General features: G+C 39.2%; 1 protein-coding gene across 2 annotated transcripts in view; it reads left to right on the top strand.

The window, feature by feature from the left end:
* KCNQ5 (potassium voltage-gated channel subfamily Q member 5) overlaps positions 1-20,592 on the top strand; it is a 532,270-nt gene that overhangs the window by 461,391 nt on the left and 50,287 nt on the right. The window contains exons 8-10 of one of the 2 annotated variants that reach the window (XM_019749337.3): positions 2,920-3,014; positions 6,929-6,955; positions 15,714-15,934. In XM_019749337.3, coding sequence (XP_019604896.3) covers positions 2,920-3,014; positions 6,929-6,955; positions 15,714-15,934 — 343 coding nt within the window. The remainder of the gene's footprint in view (positions 1-2,919; positions 3,015-6,928; positions 6,956-15,713; positions 15,935-20,592) is intronic. The other variant, XM_019749338.3, reaches the window with a different exon arrangement.

Raw genomic sequence — 20,592 nt, 5'->3', positions numbered from 1 at the left:
TGCCAACCACTATGTGATTTTGGCCTTTAAGTATGGCAGCATCAGCTACTTGATCATATGGTTGTGGCCATGAGGTTCAGTTGCTAGAATCAAATATCTGAGAGAGAACTAAGAACGGAACAAAGTAACTGGAGTTTATACTCCAATATACTCTTATAAGTAAAAGAAGTATCCTTTTTACTTCCATTTTGATTCTTAACTAGCACCAACCCTGAGATAGATGCCACTTGCTCCTTCTGTACCTCCCATTTATAAGACATTTTTAGAAGAGTAATGAAGGGAATAAGAGCTTAGCCATTGAGATCAATTTGATAAAGGAAGGAAGGAGGGAGGGAGGGAGGGAGGGAGGAAAGGAGGGAAGGAAGGAAGGAAGGAAGGAAGGAAGGAAGGAAGGAAGGAAGGAAGGAAGGAAGGAAGGAAGGAAGGAAGGAAGGAAGGAAGGGGCCAGGTCTCATTGTTAAAAATCTTCAGTTTTTCTAAGAGTAGCGTCTTTCACCTCCAATTCTTTATAACAATGACAGGTAATGTCTTGGTCCCATGTACTGTTGTTTGGGATTTTTTTCACTGATATCTAATAGTGCGCAGACCTCCTGTGTGCTTCTAGTTCTACATGAGTCTTGCATTCAAAGTATTTGAGTTCACATATATTTGGTGCCTTTTATGAAAATTGTTTAATTAAAACAGCCATCTATGCCATCACAACATTGGACATTCTCTACGCCTCACTACAGAAGAAACTGCAATGATAAATCCATGTGTTTTCATTGATTACTCTGGACCACTTTGTAAACTGTGTTTATACAATGTTTGCAAAAACTAACATTTCAGGATTATACAACAATAACTGCTTTATTCTCTGTAAGATGTCAAGATGCTTAGCATAAGTTTTCACAGATTTGTAAGATAAATCAACATGAGTCCTGTGAGCAAGGCTCCAGGCAAGGAACCCTGCTTCAATTATTTGAACATTCCTTAATAATATTTTTTTTTAAATACGCTCAGGCCTCACTATATATTTTTCTAGATTTTTTTTATATCACTTCTTGAACATTTTATTGAAGTTTAATGTACATACAGAAAAAAAACACATATCCTAAAAGAACTGAGCACTCCAGATAAACAATATGACCAGTACCTCTACTTTACCCTTTCTTAATCACTGTCCCCCAAAGGTTAACTGCTGTGCTGCCTTCTGAAAATTCCTTTTTCTTGGTTTTCGGTTGTGTTTGTTTTTTTTTGTACTTTATAGAAATGGAATCACACAGTATGTACTCTTTTGTGTCTTGTTTCTCTCACTGGTCATTATTCATTCAAAGTCCATCTATATTTTTGAGTGTAGTTATGGTGTACTCTTACTGTGTACCATCCCATTATGTTAATATTCGTAATTTATCTATTTATTCTACTTTTGATAGGGGTTTGAGCATATCCAGCTTTGGTTTGTTAAGAATAGTGCTGTTTTGAGCATTGTTGTATGTACCGTGTTTCCCCAAAAATAAGACCTAACTGGAAAAATAGCCCTCGCATGATTTTTCAGGATGACATTCCCTGAACATAAGCCCTAATGCATCTTTTGGAGCAAACCTTAATATAAGACCTGGTCTTATTTTCGGGGAAACACGGTATTTTTTGATGAACATCTATTAGCGTCTCTATTGAGTACATATGCAGGAGTCTGTAGCTGTGTCACAGGGTATGTATGTATTCAGCTTTAATAGATACTGCCCAGCAGTTTTCCAAAGTAGTTGTGTTGATTTTTAACATTTTGTTCAGCACACATGTATTCAATTATATTCTCAGGGAAAAGAATATTATTAGATCACTGCTTTCTTCATTGTAGTCTTCACAATCATGAATGATGGTTATATAGTAAGAATAAGACCTGTTTAAACTAATTTGAACTAAACTGAACTATTATTATGAATTATAATAAAAAAATTTCTTTCATTCCTGAATATTGGTCATTAGCAATATTTCCAGACTTATTACAAAGGAAGCAATTCAGCAAAGTCTATATGGAGAGTCAGTTCAGGCAATCTCTCCAATGGACATTTCAAAGGGAAGCTTTTCCCACAGTCATCGAGCAATCAGCAAAGGACTGGGAGGGATTCTAAGACCAAAAGCTGGGCAATCTGAGATGATGTCTCAACTCTACCAACCTTGTGTAAACCTATTAATTTACCTGAGCCTTTATTTTCTCATCTACAAAATAGGGTCTCAATCCACACTCTGATTGTGGGGATTGCATGGAAATCCTTCATATTATATATGCCAGGTATAATTATATGAAGTAGATAGAGCTTATGTTTTACATCAAGGATCTATAAACATATTGTTAGACTATGACATTAAATCCTTAAGTGTTTTCCAGTTACATTCCTAGAGAATACATTTTCCTCTATTTTGTTTAGCCCTGTCTTTTGTTATCACTCTTAATCTTTAGCGGTAGAAGTGTTGCATGATTCAACTTTATGGAATGTCAGTAAATCATTAACATAGCCTGGTGGTCGTTAGTTTACTAGTTGCATTGTGGATTTTTGGTAGTTCTTTGCTTCCATCTTATAAAATAGTGATTAAAGATATGCAGTTGGGTCTCGGAATGCATGTTTGTACTCAGGTAGCTTACCTTGGATAATGTCATATCTTTCCCTCACCAATTCAAAAATTGCTTTATGCTATACATATTCGTACCTCTGTTCTTTGGTGTGAGTTGTTTTGAAAAGCAGTTCTACTGGTGTGGCAGGATATGTTTAATACCCAATGGAAAATGCCAAAGTGGTCATCCCCCTTTGGGCATTTATCAGGGCTAAGTATTACAAGGAAAAAATTCTTAATGTGTATTAACTTAGAAATCTCCTTTTATTTCATTCTATCTTCTTTTATTTTTCTTCTTTATGTCTCGGCATATGTCACATGCAGTGCGTTTGGCGTAGTTATGCAGCTGATGAGAAATCCGTTTCCATTGCAACCTGGAAGCCGCACTTGAAGGCCTTGCACACCTGCAGCCCTACCAAGTAGGTATCAGTGTGACAGCTGGTGCTGTAGTCAAGTCTTTTCAAGGTTGTGAAACAAACCACACACACACACACACACACACACACACACACACACACACTTTTGGCTTGTGTATTCCCTGCTGCTCTTTGAGAAATTCAAACCTGTTCAGTAGCAACTCAGGCCCAAAGCAATATACTCAGGAACTCAGTACCATTCCTCACCACTCACAGATGGGGCTTAAGGATTAAAGGGCTCTAAACTTTTATAGAGATTTATTTCTACTATTTCATGCTTATTTTCTAATATTTCATAAAGCCCACCAGAATTCTAAAGGTAAGCACCATCGTTATGAAAAACAGTGATTGTTTAAACTCCATCCATCACCTGTCCCCAAGCAGGGAGTGCTTTGAGAGCAATCTATCTTTGCACATTTAAGTCCCTCAAAGTCATTTCTCACCTGGATCTCCTTACAGAATAGTCCTCGAGATCTCACTTGCAGATCAAACTGATATCAGTAGCAAAATAAGAGAAGAGTTGGATCCTAATAATATTATAGTTTATAAGGAGGCAACGGGACCAAACAGATTAAAATTTGGAATTAGCATGCAGAATTTAAAAGTAATATTGTTGCGTTCACGTTTTATTGGCCAAAGCAAATCACCTGGTCATGCTTAAACTGAAGGAGGATGGGGAAGTAACAATCCTACCATGTGCCTGGAAAGAGAGGAGAACTGGAAAAATTATGAATAGTGCTGATGGTTACAATGAACTTCACTTTTCAAAAAGAAAAATCCTTAGTCCTGGAATCCTGGACTCCAGTTCAACTAGCAGAATGCATATTAAATCATTATCCAATCTAATTAAAGAAATCTTCCTTAAAACAACCAAAGCAAATAAGTCCAGGAAAAGGCTTTCTGTGAATCACCCCGCTCGATTACAATGGTCACTTCCTGGGGTAGTTCAAACATTATCAAATTGCTCATCTGACTTCGTGTTTGAGAGCACCTGCTGTTTCTCATCATAGCCCAACAAAACCTTAATTCTAGTGGCTTCATGGGATGCAAGGCACCTAACTACTGTGACTCAGTGAGAGAAACCTCTTTCTTACTGATATGGAAGAGAAATCAGCTGGGGAAGCCTTCATGGCACTGCAGGCTCAACGGAGGTTTGTAAGGCAGCAGAAGACACCCTGTTTGGGGGCAGCAGATCCATCATTAACTGACAGGATCTGCTAGAGTGCTTCCTTATCCCTCCCTGGGCTTCAGTTTTCCCATCCACAAAGTGAAGGACAAGAGTAGGGCAATGTAGCTTCTAAGCTCTCTGGGACATGTCTCCTAAATGTTGATGTCAAAAATTTGTCAGCAGCTATGACAGAGATAGTCATAGAATGCCAGGGGTTAAAAGGGGGTGGAACCTTAGCAAGGACAGAAGCAGGGGTGCTGTTGAGTGAATGTGTGGGTGAGAATCCTCTTTTCATTCAGATCTTAAATTTTAGTTAAATTCCCTTTACTGGGTATTAGACTCTTTCAAAGTTGTCATATAAAAAAATTTTTTAAATGAATATAACTCTTGTGCCATCTATTCCTTGGGGGTATGAATCAAAAATTACAGAAAAACTGTATTCATTGTCTTCATGAAGGTTGCCAGGTAAATGTGTAAGAGGCAGGCTAGGAGAAAAACCAAAAGAAGGTTCTCAAGTGACAGAAGAGAGTGATCTGCCACCGTATGTCATCATTTGGCTTCCCACTTCCGCAGTTGTTGGATTAAAAGTCATTCTGAAGCCTGGAAAAACTATTTAATAATGAGTCAGAATCTTCCAGTGCATAAACTATTATCTTACTCACGTTAACTTCTCTCTTTTCCTTTGATATTTTCCCTGTTTTATGTGGGGGTAGGAATGGAGGAGAATTTATGCAAATACCTGCATTCATCCTGTTCCACTGTGGCTGTCAAGCATCCCCCTCACTGTCTTTTCCCGCACCCCTCATTAACCCCTGAGTGTCAGCCCCATTTACTGAATAACATGTATTTGTCCAGAAGGACACAGCAGTCACTGGCAAAGTTCATGGGAACCTAGATGTCCTGACATCTCACTACCAGCCGTACTTCATTGTTCTAAATTGTAGTGGTTCTTAATCGCTTGTTGTTTTTGTTAAACCATTGAGAACACGATGGTACTTATGGATTCTTTCCCAAGAAAAATATTTCACTGCATAAAAAATTAAAACCTTGCCTACAATTTTAATGTACTCACAAACTCCCCGAAGCCAAGTTCATAACCTTTGCTTTAGAAAGCAAACCTGCTTTAATCAAGTATGTAAATTTGTGAGGAAAATAATTTGTAGTGACTTAGAGGGTTATTTTTACATTTATAACTAACTGGCTATGAGCACTAAGTGATGTAGGAAGAAACAAACCGAAACTTCTTTTTATTTACATGGTGTATTTCCCTATGACATTCAGGTTTTAAAACTTCTGAAGGAAAAGATCATTCATTCCATCCTTCATTCATTCTGTCATTCATTCATTCAGCAAGTATTCGTTGAGCACCTGTTCTGTGCAAGGCACTGTTCCAGGCATTGGGAATGCAGCAGTGGGAGGAAAAAACAAACAGGTAGAATCTCAGACCTCAGGGAGTAGATATTCAAGGAATGCTGGGAAGAGACAATAAAAATAAGTAAACTATATAAGAGATTAGATGGTGATAAGTATAAAGAGAAAAGTAAAGTAGGGAAGGAATTTAGGGAGCATTAGGGGCTGCACTTTTAAATAGGTGGTCAACAAAGAGATCATACTATCAATAGCATTATCATGATTGCCATTGTCACCAGTATTGTTATCATTAAAAAACAAGCCTCGCTCTTGTAGATACAATGGGCTGCTTTGACTCTACAACCTCATCCTGGGGAGTAGGAGGGAAGAGAGGGGCAGGGTGAGGAGGCGTGCCATACCCACTCAAACCTGCCAGAGATAGACCCAACAGTTTCTTACTCCCTCCTCTCTGGTCTGATTTCTCTCTTACATTTCCTCTGAGGTCTCTGCAGTTGCTAGTATTTCAAATTTTCATTTTAATAACAGAAGGATGTATAGAGAGAACACATTTTTCTTGATTTTCTTCTTCAAGGGAATGAAGGCTAGGCAAAGGGTGAAACACAGGTAAACATGCTATTTTAGGGAGTCAGGTATTTTATGAAGCTATAGGGAATTATCAAGCTCCAAGGATGCCCACTGGTCCCTTAAGAAGTCAGAATTTAGATATTAGCTAATCCAATGCCTTCTGTTTATTCATAAGAAAATCAAAACCCTCGAGAACGTGAGTTTTTTGCCCAAAGACACAGCTCATTTGTACCATGTTGCATAGACCTGAGTTTTCTAAAATGGGTTACTAAAAACACTGCCCATCACTGGACTAGAAGAGTTCTGGCAGATTTTCTCTGTGCCTAATATGCTCCAAAAGAACTCATACTTCATACAATAGGAAAACAAAATCAGCCTCAACAAGTGATTGAAATACAAGTCAGACATTAATGATTCCAAATTAAGAATCCTAAAAGTCTGTCTAACGCCCAGGGATTACAGCTGCAGTGTAACCAGCACCGTTCTAAGAGTCTTTGTTAATGCTGGTTAGATCAGAACCACTCTTTTTTAACCACGGATAACTTTGGCTAATGAAGAGTCTGTAGCTTTGGGTTACATGTGGGCAGTATTGGTTTGCTACGTAGCTGTTATGCTATCTCAGGTCTGTGCCACAAAGAGTATGTGTTAAAAAGTTGGGTCCATTTAGTATAACGAACATTGCTTCCCTGAATCTTGCTTGAAAAGCATTACTTAAGGTACTTGAGTCCCCAGTCTCCAATTTGGCCGTTATGAAGTACTATAAATGTATTCACCAGCTTATCCTCATTTCTCTTCTGTCTGCACGCACCTGAAGGAAAGAGCAAGGGGAAGCATCAAGCAGGTTTGTGATCTCTTCTGCTACATGTTTGTTTATATATCTGTGCCTAACAGATGTTTTAAATGTGTCTCATGTGAGTAAAATCAATCAACAAATACAAGATGATTAAAAGTGACCTTTCACAAGATTGCCTGCAGAGGTTGCTGTTTTATTGATTCCCCCACCCCACCCCCTTAGGAGCATAAGTGTCTTTCCCTAACTCACTCACTGCTTTTTACAATCTGCAGGTCATGGAATATTCTGAGGGGAAAATAATAATTATAAGCTTTGGTTATTCCTTGCTACCATTTTCCCAAACAGAAGTCTCACCCAAGTATTCAAACCCCGAGAAGTAGTACAAGATATACTCCCTTCATTAGGGTCCTTCTTTTAGAGCGAGAAATTGTTTTTTGTGGCAAAAGGAACCCTGTGTACAGGAGGTGAGAACAGTCTCTCTGTGACATCTCCAGCTCGTGGAGCTCTGAGGTTTATTCACTCAGGTGACCTGATTCAAAAGAAGAGTCCCCCCACTTCATCCTTCAGGAAGAAGATAATCCTCCCAGAAACTTCACCAAATAATTTATGGTCCTTCTTTCATACCTTAGAAGGGAATGCTGTATCAGATTAAACAACAGAGAGCTAGGCCTGGAGGGAGTAGGGAGGAGCGACATCATTTTAATCTGTAGTAGTGAGAACCAGTGAGTACCTAAGGGTCTGAGTTTGGAAGCAAAGCCCTGAAGGACAGAGCCAGGTGATGGTGTGAAACGCAGCTGAGGCAGAACCAGCAGGAGAATCCCAGGTGCCTGGAAGGGAAGTAGGGTAGCCAGTCTTTTTCCTGTTAGTGCTTCAATAATGAGGTAACAAAAGCATCCCTGCCCAGAGTTAGCCCCCAGGTGGGGGCCAGTGTGGGTCCAGGGATTGTTCCTTTAGCTTTGTTATACTAACAGCATTAATCAATATATTTATACAGTACTAAAATCAGTTTGGGAAGTTCACTTGGGGTGATGAGGCTGTAGGTCACCCACTTCTGCATTATACTAACAATTTAAAAGATGCACAACCCAAAACATCAATGCATTCATTTATGATGGGTGATAGACGTGGTAGGATGTTTGTCATGCGGGGGACCCTGCTCACTGCGCCATGTGTCATGCAGGGTGTCATGCGGGGTCTCTGGTCCTGTTCCCCACATAAGAACGCAGGATATGGCTAGGCCAAAAAGGAACACCCACGGAGCCATAGATAGGGGAGTCATACCACTATGTTCTCGCGGGTGGCTGGGTTGGAGACACAGGAAGCAGGATCCGCACGATCCGCAACCCTCACTCCGCCGCTTGCTAGCTCGGCCACCATCTTCTTGCTAGCCCCCATTTTCTGCTAGCGTAGCCACAGCAGTTATATTAGTGGCCAATGGCTCACTGGTTATAGCTGATGGCCAACTAGCCACAGCTGATGGCCATCCAATCACAGTTGATGGCCATTTACTACCTGAGCCAGCACCTTTCTACGTGAGGCCGAGAGCCTGGAAACTGCACTCCTGGCTCTGTCCCCACAATGTTCAACATCAACCACCCCTTTGGGGTAGGTAAGCCTACACAGGGAAGGGCATTAAAATTAAAGACCTTTCTCTTATTGGGTAGACAGAGCAAACCCCACCATCCTTTTGTTGTGACAACTTGAAAAAAGTTACACAACATAAATCATAGACATTTTAAGCTGTTTTAGTGTCTTTGATGATGTTTGAAAAGCTTTCCTTGTCTCAGGAGTTATCAATTTACAAATGACCTCAAAGAGTGATTTGTCTCCGGATCCTGAGGTCAGAGACCACTTTTGGCACAAACCTCATAGCTACCTGAGAGTAAGGTCCCCTGTCTTGGTTTCATCCTCCAAATCAGAGCTGTTGACACCTAAAGGGGAAGTTTGTAAATCATGTGAAGGGGCTTGCTAAAGCGTGATCTCGATGGCAGCCCGGAGTGAGGGGTCACCTTGGGCTGACACATTTTGTCCAAATGTTAGCAAGGCAGAAAGCAATGACAGGATCAAAGTGTAACTATCAAGCGTCCGCTTCTCAATCCAAAAATGAACCTCCAGTCAGCCATCAAGATTCAAAAAGACTGCCACCCAATTTTATTTTTTAATTTCATAATACTTATGTGTACATGAAACATTAAAATTTATTTTGCATGCTTGTGACTGAGGTTGTCAAAGATAACTCACCTGTAGGTATGAATATATATAGGACAACTAACCTAAGTTATGGACTTAGAGAATCACACAGAGATTCCTTGCTTCTCTGTGGATATTGGGCAAAAACCACCTTGAAACATGTCGTGTGTGTACTATTATTTAGCATGCATGCCTTACTTAATGCATCATACTTCATACACGTAGGTCTTTTAACCCCCAAATATGTGTCACATCACCCTGTGTAAAGCTCTGACAGAGAATGTGCTCAGTAAATAATTCTTGGATAGTGTAATAAAATGTCTCTGATCTCAAGTAGTTCATGTAAAGCAAGAGAAAACATCAACAAAAATGGAAAAGAGGAGAAATATAAAAGACATAAAATGAAAAACATTTCTATAATCTGAAGAAAAGAAGCTGACGCTCCCTTTTTAATATTACCTTAGCTTTCACCTTGTGTTCCATAAGCAGTGAAATTTATAACATTGTATAATGACTGCAGAAAGACTAGTGTAATAACAATAGCAACCATACCATCTCAATAAATAGCAAATTTTCCCTTACTCAACCAAAATATGCACAAAGGAAAATGAACTTATAATGAGAATTCCCCCTTAGCAGAGAGCAGATCTGGTTCCAGAATATTGTTGATTAATGCTTGACCTGATTTCAAATTGACTGATGAAAATCAGTCAAGTGCAGAGCCTTTTGCTGTTTGGGTCCATTGGGTTATTGATGATTCAGATAAACAAAATAGATCATCTTCAGCCAACTCTCCTGGTATCTCAGAGCCTGGAATCTCCTAAATCCTTCCTCCCGGTTATTCATTGTGTTAAAAACTGGGAGTAACCCAAGTGTAGATGAGGGGTACAGCAGCCAGTACCCCTCTCCTAGTGCCTGGCACTCCCTCGCTGTGAAAGACAGCCACATCTGTAGATCAGGCCCTACACAGAGAGGTTTTCCTCCTGCAGACTAGATTGAGGCATCACACCCTTAGTTAACTAGGTTCCCTGCTCTGGAATATTCTTGTTAAAGAGATTTTGTCTTTCTGCACTGAGGTTAGGATATGTTTAAACAAAATTCATCTATGACATCTTAGGCCACTAAGGAAGACATCCAGTTCTGAGATGGCTTTGCATTGTTTGTGACAGATCCAAACATTTTCTTTAAAAATACAAACCATCAGTCTCAAGAAGAGTTCAACTGAACAACCGTGAAAATAATGTTTCTTGAACTCTCTTTGGTAGCGGGTCAGACACAAATGACTGTTAGTCTCCACTGAGCCTGCTCTGCTCTTCCTCCACTGAGACCATAAATACAACCTCTTCAGCATCATTTTTCATTTGTTTTCCTCTGTCTTCCCACTTCTAATCTCGTATGTGGTGGTGAATGTGTTTATTAATTTTATTCTAATTAATCATCCCATTAAGTCATTTTTCCAACTCATTTTTTAAACTGGACAATTTTCTTTGTTTTTAGTATAAATTGTCACTTTCAGAGAATAGAATTGACCTGTACACCCATGGAGCCAGATTAAGCCAGTATTGTCACCTTGAGTTTTTATGTCCTCTCCTTTGCTCCTGGATGGGGAGGTCAGTTAGCCATCAAGTGGTTTGTGAGTTAGTCATCACACTGGTACAGGAAGACTTTTCCTTCTTCCTACCTGTTAAGTTTTTATTGCTACAGAATAGATCGTACCATCAGAGGTTTGGGGATTATCTGTGAAATTCACTGCCTCTGTTTGCCCCGTCTCCTTAATCAACTACTGTTGGCTATATGACTGCTTCTCAGTTAAGCTGCCGCCCTCGCAGTCTATAAGGTGTTAATACAACCCTGTCAGACTTCTTAGTAGACTACCGAAAGTCACTTTAACAGGCACTTCTGAGACTGTTGTAAAGATGCATGTCTTAAAAAGTTAAAGCATAAATGATATTTTTTATTACATCACAATCTTGTGCTGTGACCTGCTGAGTGCTTTGTCCAAATTGCTCCTATGCCGTGGTTGGCTTTATTAGGTTCTGAAGAGATGTGTGGCTTTTAGGAGAGAACTCTAGAACACTGAAGGAAAAGACTGCGTTTTCTTATATTTCTTGTGCATTTGTTTTCCATTATTTAAATTCCCTTTCTTCTGTGTGCAATGACTGACCTGCATGTGTTGTTAAATTAAACTCAGTAAGGCTAGACTTTTTGTTTCTCAGCGTAGTCAACTTGTGTCCTTATTAGCAAAATGCGAGATTGTTTCAAAAATAATGTTTTCAAAACAGTCTCTCCTTCTGTTCACATTTATTGATAGAGGGAAGGGAGTTAGTCTTTTAAAAACACATCACAAGATTTAAAATAAGAAACATTTTTTTAACAAATTAGCAACCTAAAAATCTTTCCTTTAGTGTTTTTTTTAACATGTATTCTATCTGACCATTGGTTTCCTATATTAATTGTAACTGCAGGTGTTTTCATACAAATCAAGAACTTACTTTTTTATTTGAAAGCAATTAATGTTATCAATTTCATTGATTCCTATAAATATTTACTTTTTAAAGTTCTGAAATAGTTTGTTCCTCAATCATTTATGCGATGCTGCATTGCTATTAGTTGTAAGGGTTGCTGTATTCTAAAATATTTATATTCTTTTCATATGACTCAGATGCTAACACATAGACTACCATCATTTGTAATGCCTGTTTCAAATCTAATTACTTCAACCTAACCATTAAGAGCATTAAATATGTTTCAAGCAGCACGATTAAACTACATAGTCCTTACTGCTTAAATAGTTTGTATACTTATATCTGAAAAATATAGTCAAATGACTTTGTTTTTGAAAATGGAAAATAAAATCCCTCAGCACTTTCCTGGTGGTGAAATGCTTAGTAATGTGCTGCTCTATTTCCCTCACTCCAGTGAGTTCTGTAATAATAAGCAGAAGCTCTTCAGAATGTACACCTCATGGAAGCAGAGGTACCCAGCATCCCAGCTACTGACATGAGATTTGAGAATGCCGACTAACCACAGGTGCATGACCAGGTTACACCACCACCCTACTTGAGCCCTGTTCAGAGACTCACTCTTCCTAAGGACTTCTTGAATGAAGTTTTCAACCCGCTTGTAATTTCCCTTGTTGCCTGTTGCCTGCTTTGATACTCTGTACCCCAGGGATGTATTGTCCCATTGGCAGAGTCCCGCGCAGTCCTGGCAGTCAGCCCCTTGGCGCCTCCTTGTGGTGAGACAACTGCTGAGCTGCTGCACGCACTGGATGTTATGGCTCAGTTGCCATATTGTGCCTGAGGCGAGAATTTGTAGAATGCTTATCCTATGAAGGGCTAAAACCCTAATTAAGTATAATAATAATTACAGCATTCTAAATCCAAGAGGATTACTGGGGGGTTACAGTGATGCCACACAGTTCCCTGGCAGGGAACACCCAATAGTAGACTGCATGCTGGGCCCTTGGAGTAACGTGTACATCTGGTTCCTAGAGAGGGAAGAATGCCCTTGCAAAGCGGGTGTGCAGCCTCCCCTGAGTATAGTCCTCAGCTGGGACTGTGGGACTGCAGACTAAGAAAGATGCTGCAAGGACCACAGGGACCTTTGGGCTACTTCCTCCAAAGAGAGACCTCCTTGTTGGTCTCCTGGGTGTTAACCTTGGCATTCTTCCTAAAAACACTATGAACATAAATCTTCAAAAATCATGTTTATAGATGTAACAACAACCAAAAAAAAAACAAAAACAAAAAAACAGGAAAATAATGAAACCTTCAATGGGCCAGTGAAGAATCTATATTTTTTTAATCAATGTGTGTTTTCAATAACAGCCACCTAATCAGTTTAATAGCCATCTAATCAAGATGCTCTGTTGATTTCCAAAGGGAAATGAAGTAGAAAAACTAATAAAAGGGAGCTTTTTGTAAGAGGACACAAGAGATCTTTGCCTTGGAAAAGAAAATTTTGCCTGGTTAAAAAGTTCTGGATTGCAATCTCATTCTTAACTTTCCTATAATTATATAAAAAGAGAGAGTGAAAACATTACATATTTTTTTCTAATTTAGTGTGTGATATGTTGAGTTCACTTTAAAATAGTTCTTGAGATTTTTTTTTAATAGACATTGGCACATATTCATGTAGTTTAGGACAAAAAGGGAAATGGTACCTAGAACTCAATTTATATCAACTTTAAGTGCTTTAAATGGTAATAAGATTCAGAGAATAATATTATTTCCACTTTCCATTAATTCTTAAAGATAATATCAAAATATTTCAAAGGGGAAATTTTTAAAAATATTTTCAAAGGAGTAATTGTTTTTAAATATTTTATTATTATAAATAAGCGATGGTGGATTTGATGATGATGCTCATTTTAGATTTTCTTTTTTACTTTTTTTTTGATAACTGAAATTTTTTAAAAGGAAAAATTAAATTTCACATTAAATGGTTTATTGATATATTTATCAGCTTCCTGTACATTTAGTTGGTATAAGAAATAGATATATCTTGAAAGCCTGAGACATAATTTGACATTAACTAAACCCTACTTTCTGTAAGTAACTGACATCTGCTAGTTACAGAAAAGGTAATCGATTAAAGCATAGTGAGAACACTTGTAATGATAGTTACGTCGACTTAAGCCATTCATTAATCTAAATAAAGGTGCAGAGGTGAGCCTACAGTCCTGAACCAGATCATCATAAACTTCAGTGACGGAACAGATGTGCTGAGACTGAAAAGATATTCGAAATTTTTAGTGAAAAAAAACAGAACGAAACAAAGAAAAGCTTGAGAAAAGTAGACATTTTGGGCACTATCCCTTGGAGAATTTGTTTAAATAATTTGAAGGCTTTGGATGACATGGAGAACCTAGCCTGAAAATAAAAAGATGCAGTTTTATGATGTTATTGTTGCTGTTGTTTAATGTAATCTACCATTTAATCACACACTTGTCAAGTACAGAAAAAAGCCTCTATGACTGATGGGATTGTTTTAAAGAACTCTTGAACCCACCTGACCCCATCACAAAACTGCCCAGCCTGTTATTTGCATGTGCCTTCAGCTACTCATGCTGGATTTAGCTATGTCTGCATTTCAAAGGAGAGCTGTCAGCTGCATGGTCAACTTGTTTATTGTTACCAGGACTCTGATCACCATAGTTCATTATTTGATTTGTTTTCATGTAAACACGCATAAAACATGTTGTCTTTTTAGAATATCATTTGTTAAGCCACTAGGCATGGAAAAATAAATGTTACTCTTTCTTGTTAGCTACAAAACACATAACAACTAAACACATTTGCTGTTGGCATGCTGCAGGTGGGGACACTGGACGTGGTGGTAAGTGGGAAAGACAAGGCCTCCACTTCACCTCAGATAATCCGTCTCCATGAGAACGCTACCTTCCTGCCCCACAAAGGCTGCAGCACAGCTGCGAGTCTCAGCCTCTCAGAATAGCTGCTCCCCGGGATTCCCCTCAAACCCATCGCCCTTCATGGCTTCAGGCCCTGGAAAATCCTGGGCCTATCACTTGAAAATGAATTCACTTTCTAACGAATAACACAGTAGTTTATAAATGAAGCAAGAACACAAACAAAATGGATACACAAAGCTTCTTACACGTTCATTGGATTCCCACAAAAATCCCTTCGCTATGTTGTTATTTTTGTTTCCATGTGAGAGATGAGGACTCCAAACCCCAAGTCTGTGGGATTCCAACCTGCCCTTCCCAACACCTTACACCATCTCTCGATTAAAAAAGTATAGAGATGCACTTCAGATTTTGCTGCTGTTGTTAATGCTTCCCTTATCAACCCACAACAGTTCAATCCTAGCTGGCATCTGAGAACTGAATGTCTGAACAAATATAATTTACCAGTAGCTGCCACAGCAAATCAATAACCTGTTTAATAGCAGGAAATTGTGTTGGTGAATATAACGTTTCACTCCGTTAATCATTCATCGCATTCATTATATGTTGGGGCTGTTCTAGCCGTGTGTGGTTTTGTCTCACAAGAATTAATGTAAGCATAAAAGAAATGTGGTGTTAAGTGTTGTATGTATAATATGTGTGCAGTGCTGCCAACGGCTATGAGATTGCATGAATTTATGGATATCATAGTCTTGCCTGGGATATAAAATGCATGCAGAATGTAGATATTTATGTATATGTAACTGTCTCCCTGTTTTCCTATAGAAATGTTTAGAAATTACAAAGAGAAATCCTCCCAAGTTTTAAAAAAAAACACCTTGTTTTACATCTCAAAAGTTGAGGTTAAAGCTAAAATCTGTTTTGAAAGTGAGTACCAAACCAGTTCCTGGTATGTCCAGTGTAATTGTGCACAAACTACTGTACTTGACCTCAGTCCTTTCTATGGTGAATGCAGGAAGAGTGTGTATACATGTAGTAGGAAATTGACTTCAAATGAATGCAGAGATTAATTAAACAAAGCTTAAATTTTCAATAAGGGAAAAAATATATTTCTATGGTCCTACTTGCTGAAAACATTTCATTTTTTTAAAATATATGACCGTATACCATGTCATCAAATTATTTACCTAAGTGGAGTGGAAGAAATTGCTTGAAATGGAATAATTGTGCCTCTGTTGTCCACAGTCAGAAGCTAAGTTTTAAGGAGCGAGTACGCATGGCTAGCCCAAGAGGCCAGAGCATTAAGAGCAGACAAGCCTCAGTAGGTGACAGGAGGTCCCCAAGCACCGACATTACAGCCGAGGGCAGCCCCACCAAAGTGCAGAAGAGCTGGAGCTTCAACGACCGAACCCGCTTCCGGCCCTCACTGCGCCTCAAAAGTTCTCAGCCAAAACCAGTGATAGACGGTAAGCGGTTTTTCCATAATCATGTTTAATTTGATAGACGCTAATGAGTGAGATTATGAAGTAATTAATTCTCCATCATACCCCTGGAAGATAGAAAGAAACAACCCCAGAGAAAGAATTGTCTGTTTGTTGTATTGCAAATTTATTCCTTGCCTTGGGCAAATGTACAAAACATACGTTTCCTTTTGGAAGCAACTTTGGCAGCTCAAGCTAAATTTCAGAGAAATCAAACCCAATGTTGTTAATCCTTCACTCGTATCTACAGCACATTATTATTTCTCAGACAAGGTCTGTATCAACATCGACGTGACTGCCCTTCTGAGGTATGGGTTATATCTGATCAGCAGAGGCCCACGGCCCAGACGAGCAAGTGCTCTGTGAATGTCTTAAAACACGCTCAGAAGGGTAACAGCACCTCTCAGGACAACATTCCCCTTTCTACTACGCTCAGTCCACCACTGAGACAGACACCACCTGCCTATCTTCCCTAGAAAGATTCCTGCTGAAAGTTCTCATCTAATGATAAGTGGAAGCCAAGGTCTTCTCCCAAGAGGAATTAACCTATTTTTTATTTATCGTACTCTGTGGCAGAAGTTTACTTGCCAACACATTTTATTAAGTGCCACATAATTTTCATGTTTATAAAATAAAACATTTTCTTTTTCATTTAAGATCAGCGTGGCTTTCCTTTTAAGTATGCCTCCTGGGATCTCTTATACTGGGCAAAGAACCAAAATCAAATAGCATCTTCCATTAATGCATAAAAACTGCAAAGGCTATCAGTCCTTGTGTTCTCATTCCCTAGCATAACCTGTATTTTCCCAGGCCCTGAAAGCCTGAGGGATAAAATTAACAACGAGGGGTCATAATCACAGTGATCTCAGACTCCCTGCAGTGAAATCCCTGGAACCTCAGCCCCTGGGTCCCTCCCTGTCCATCCCTACATCCTTGGGGATGTCTCCCACTCTCAAGTAAGCAACATGAGTCCCCTCTTCACACGTCTTCATTCTCCACAACCTGATGGGTGCCAGGCTCTCCAAGTAGACACCTAGCGGCTGACCCAGTGCAGCTCTCCCGGCCGTGCTTGCGGCTCCCATCCCAGGTGCAGCACATGCTGATCCTGCCCGGCTTCTCGCCACCTATCACTGTGCTAAGGTAGGAAATGCCCTCTGCACCAGCACTGGACACTCCCCCATCAACCCCTGTGTCCTGAGTCCCTGGCAGCACAGATTTTCAGTGTCCTCTGGTTTCCACACTCTCCTCCCTAGGAATTTGGCTGAAAGCCCATGAACAGCTGAGTCAAGAGTTACCAGTTACAGGCTTTGTGTTGCACTCAAAATAGACTTTCTGAATATAAATGAATGTCTCATTTCTGGAAGGCAATTTGGCAACATATATCAAAAGCCTTTACATATGCCTAAGCTTGGACACAGCCCACCCACCAATTCCATTTCTAGGATATTATCAATACAATAAAATAATATTAGACATTAGGAGTAATGCTATAAATTAAAAATTACTGGCATGGAAAAATGATCACAAAAGGTAAATTGTTCCATTTTTGCTGTGTGTGTGTGTAAATTTATGTATTTATAGGAAAAGGTCTGGAAAGATTTACAGTGTATGAAGTTACCTCCAAGTGCTGAAGCCATAGTTATATTTTGTTCCTTCATTTTGTTCATCTGTATTTCCTATTATTTCTATAGTGAACATGTAAAGCTTTTTTTATAAGAAAGCAAAAGAGGATTTTCTACTAAAAAATCGGGCCTTCCTTTCACACACTGCCCTCTCCCCTTCGCCGACTCTGAGGGCCCTTATTCTAACTGGTAGTCACCAAGCCCCTCTCCCTAGGTTGATTTCCTCCCAAAGCGTAGAAGAAGCACCAGGTCTTAGTACTGGAGACCAGCCTTCATTGAGTGTAGACGTGGGTTGCCTAATGAGGTTTATCAGCTCCGATACAAATAGAGCTGCTGTATGAGGCTCTAGGGCTGCCATAACAAAGTCCCACAGACTAGATGGCTTAAACAACAGAAATTCATTTTTTCACAGTTCTGGAGACTAGAAGTCTGGGATCTCCTTGGCTCACAGATGGCCACCTTTTTCCTGTATCTTCACTTACTTCATCTTCCCTCTATGCATGTCTGTGTCCAGATTCCCTCTTTTTATAAGGACACCGGTCATATTGGATTAGGGCCTACACAAATGACCTCATTTTAACCAAATTATCTCTTTAAAGACCCTATTTCCAAATAGGGTCACATTCTGCCGTACTGGGGATTAGGATTTCCACCTATGAATTTTGGAGGGATACAGTTCAGTCTGTGACAGACCTCCAGCTCACTCCCGTCACAGTATCCCTGCACAAGCTGGGGTGTGTGCATATCTTTAGCCCTAGCCCTGAGTTCCCACTGTGCTAGAAATATATACATCACCCACAATGGCTCCATACTCTTCCAACATGGGCTTCAAAAAGCATTCCACTCTATGCTATGAGGTCCTTACAGTTGGCTAGGCACATCTAAATATAAAATTCATGGAATCTGGATTCTGAATATGAAAAATGAATTCTAGTATGTTTGGCCAGAGGGAAAGCATTTTTCAAAGACTCCTAGAGTCGATGCTATCCATCACAGTATTTTCAGTTACTGCAAAGATGTCTCAGAGGTCAGACAGAAACAGAAGTCCTAGTCTCACAAATTGGAAAGGTCTCCTGCCATTTTCCACATCATTCCATACAAGTGCGACTTTGTTTGGTTAGAAAGGAGTTGCTTTTCTCTGGTTGATATCTGTCTCAATTGGTTTTGAGTTCACCAAGTGACAGGAGGCCTGATTGCTGTACTGTTGCAGTAGCTTTGCTGACTGCCCACCTGGAAGAGATCATCATTCCTGACTCGTTTTTTCCAATAGTCCGGAATCTTTATCTCTGGTTTAACTCAGCATTAGATCTTGGGAAAACAGAAGTTCTATTTTTATAGAGAAAAAAAAAAAAACTCAAGTAGCTTCAATTGAAGTAAACTTTACTCCTGAATTATCCATTTTTATTTATAGTGCCTCCCTAGGTTTTAAGTATTTCTAAATTCCACTTACTACTCATAGAAAATAATATAACCGTACAGCCAACTCCCAATTATTCCAGATCTATTTGCTCATTCACATCTCAGGTCCTTTTCTTCTACTTCTCTTTCCTTTACATATTTTGGGCTTTTCATTGCCCATGAACAGCTCAGGGTGAGTGGATGAAGAGTAAAAAGAATAATGGAAATTCAGATTGGCTTTTAAGTTAACAAGTAAGTTACATTTGGAAAATAATGGACCTATAATTAAATGATACTATAATAGAAAAACAAAAGAAATCTATAATTCCTGTGAAATCTGATACCCTTTACTACACATGGTATTATTTTCATGATTTAATGACTCTTACTAAAGGTTATTAAATACCCCGTGTTGTTTTCTTTGCTATAATTCTTCATGAAATTTACATATTACACTTAAAAAGACCACAGTTGTCTCCTAATATTCCACATTCATGTGTACCAGAGAAGTGGAAAGTAGTAGGCAGATGTGGAAGGCAGAAATTTACAAATGGCAAAAAGGAAGAAGTAAACTATAAGGGACAGGTGTAGTGTTGCCATAGCAAATTTATTTTGACCGATATGATATGAATAGTATTTTTAGTTTTTAAATCCAATAATGATAGATAGAAATGTTTTATTAGTCAATCAATGGTATTTAAGCCTCTTGATATAATTTTTTAAATTAAGTAGTACATGACTTTTAGATTCCACAGGTAAGTGAGACCGTGGAGCTGTTTTCTCTCTGTGTCAGCCTTATGTCACTCAGCATAATGTCCTCCAGTTTCATTCATGTTGTTGCAAGTGACAGGATATCTTTCTTTTTTAAGAATGAATATTCCATCATATAATTATACCACAACTTCATTTCACTGTGTATGTGCATATCAGATCATCATGTTGTACACTTTATAAAATAAAAAGAAACTGGGTAGGATAGAAATGACATTCTTATCTCAATATGTAAGAATAATAATAATGATAAAAGTACAGTTATTAGATCCTTCTCTGTGGCAGATATTATTCTAAATGCTCTACTATTATTTCATTTAATTCTTCTAATACCCTATTATTAGCCCCAATTTCTGGATGAGGAAACCGAGGCTTGAAACTAAGTAACTTGCCCTAAGTCTAATAGGTGTAAGTAAGGGAGCCACAATACACACCTAGGCAGTCTAATTTCACAGTCCTCCTGTAGGCACATTCTCAAATGTGCTCCCAGATTCCATATCAGCTTCCCTTTAAGCATCTTTCATGTCTTCTTTTCCCCTGCCACCCCTCCTCCCCCACTGCTTTCACTCTTCCATCTTCAGCTGGTCAGATTCCCTTCCCATTTAAGCCATTTGACCTTTCCACTATCCCAGCCTGTCTTTCTCCCAACCCAGCTGCCAAATCTCTGAACTACATCACCTTTAAAGACTGCCAGAGCTAGCAGATTAGGCAAATTGGGGAAATGGTCTTTAGATGGCCCTTCTCTGTTCTATCAAATATCTGGGAAGAGACTCAGAATAGCAGTCGTGCTGGTCTTTGTCTGTTTACCCAGGAAGGGAGGGAGGCAAATGGTGAGATCATCTGAGGCCTGTT

Source organism: Rhinolophus sinicus, chromosome 2, assembly GCF_057876585.1.
Source record: "Rhinolophus sinicus isolate RSI-liver-muscle chromosome 2, RSI-T2T, whole genome shotgun sequence".
NCBI lineage: Eukaryota > Metazoa > Chordata > Mammalia > Chiroptera > Rhinolophidae > Rhinolophus > Rhinolophus sinicus.
This window is presented reverse-complemented; position numbering and strand designations above follow the sequence as displayed.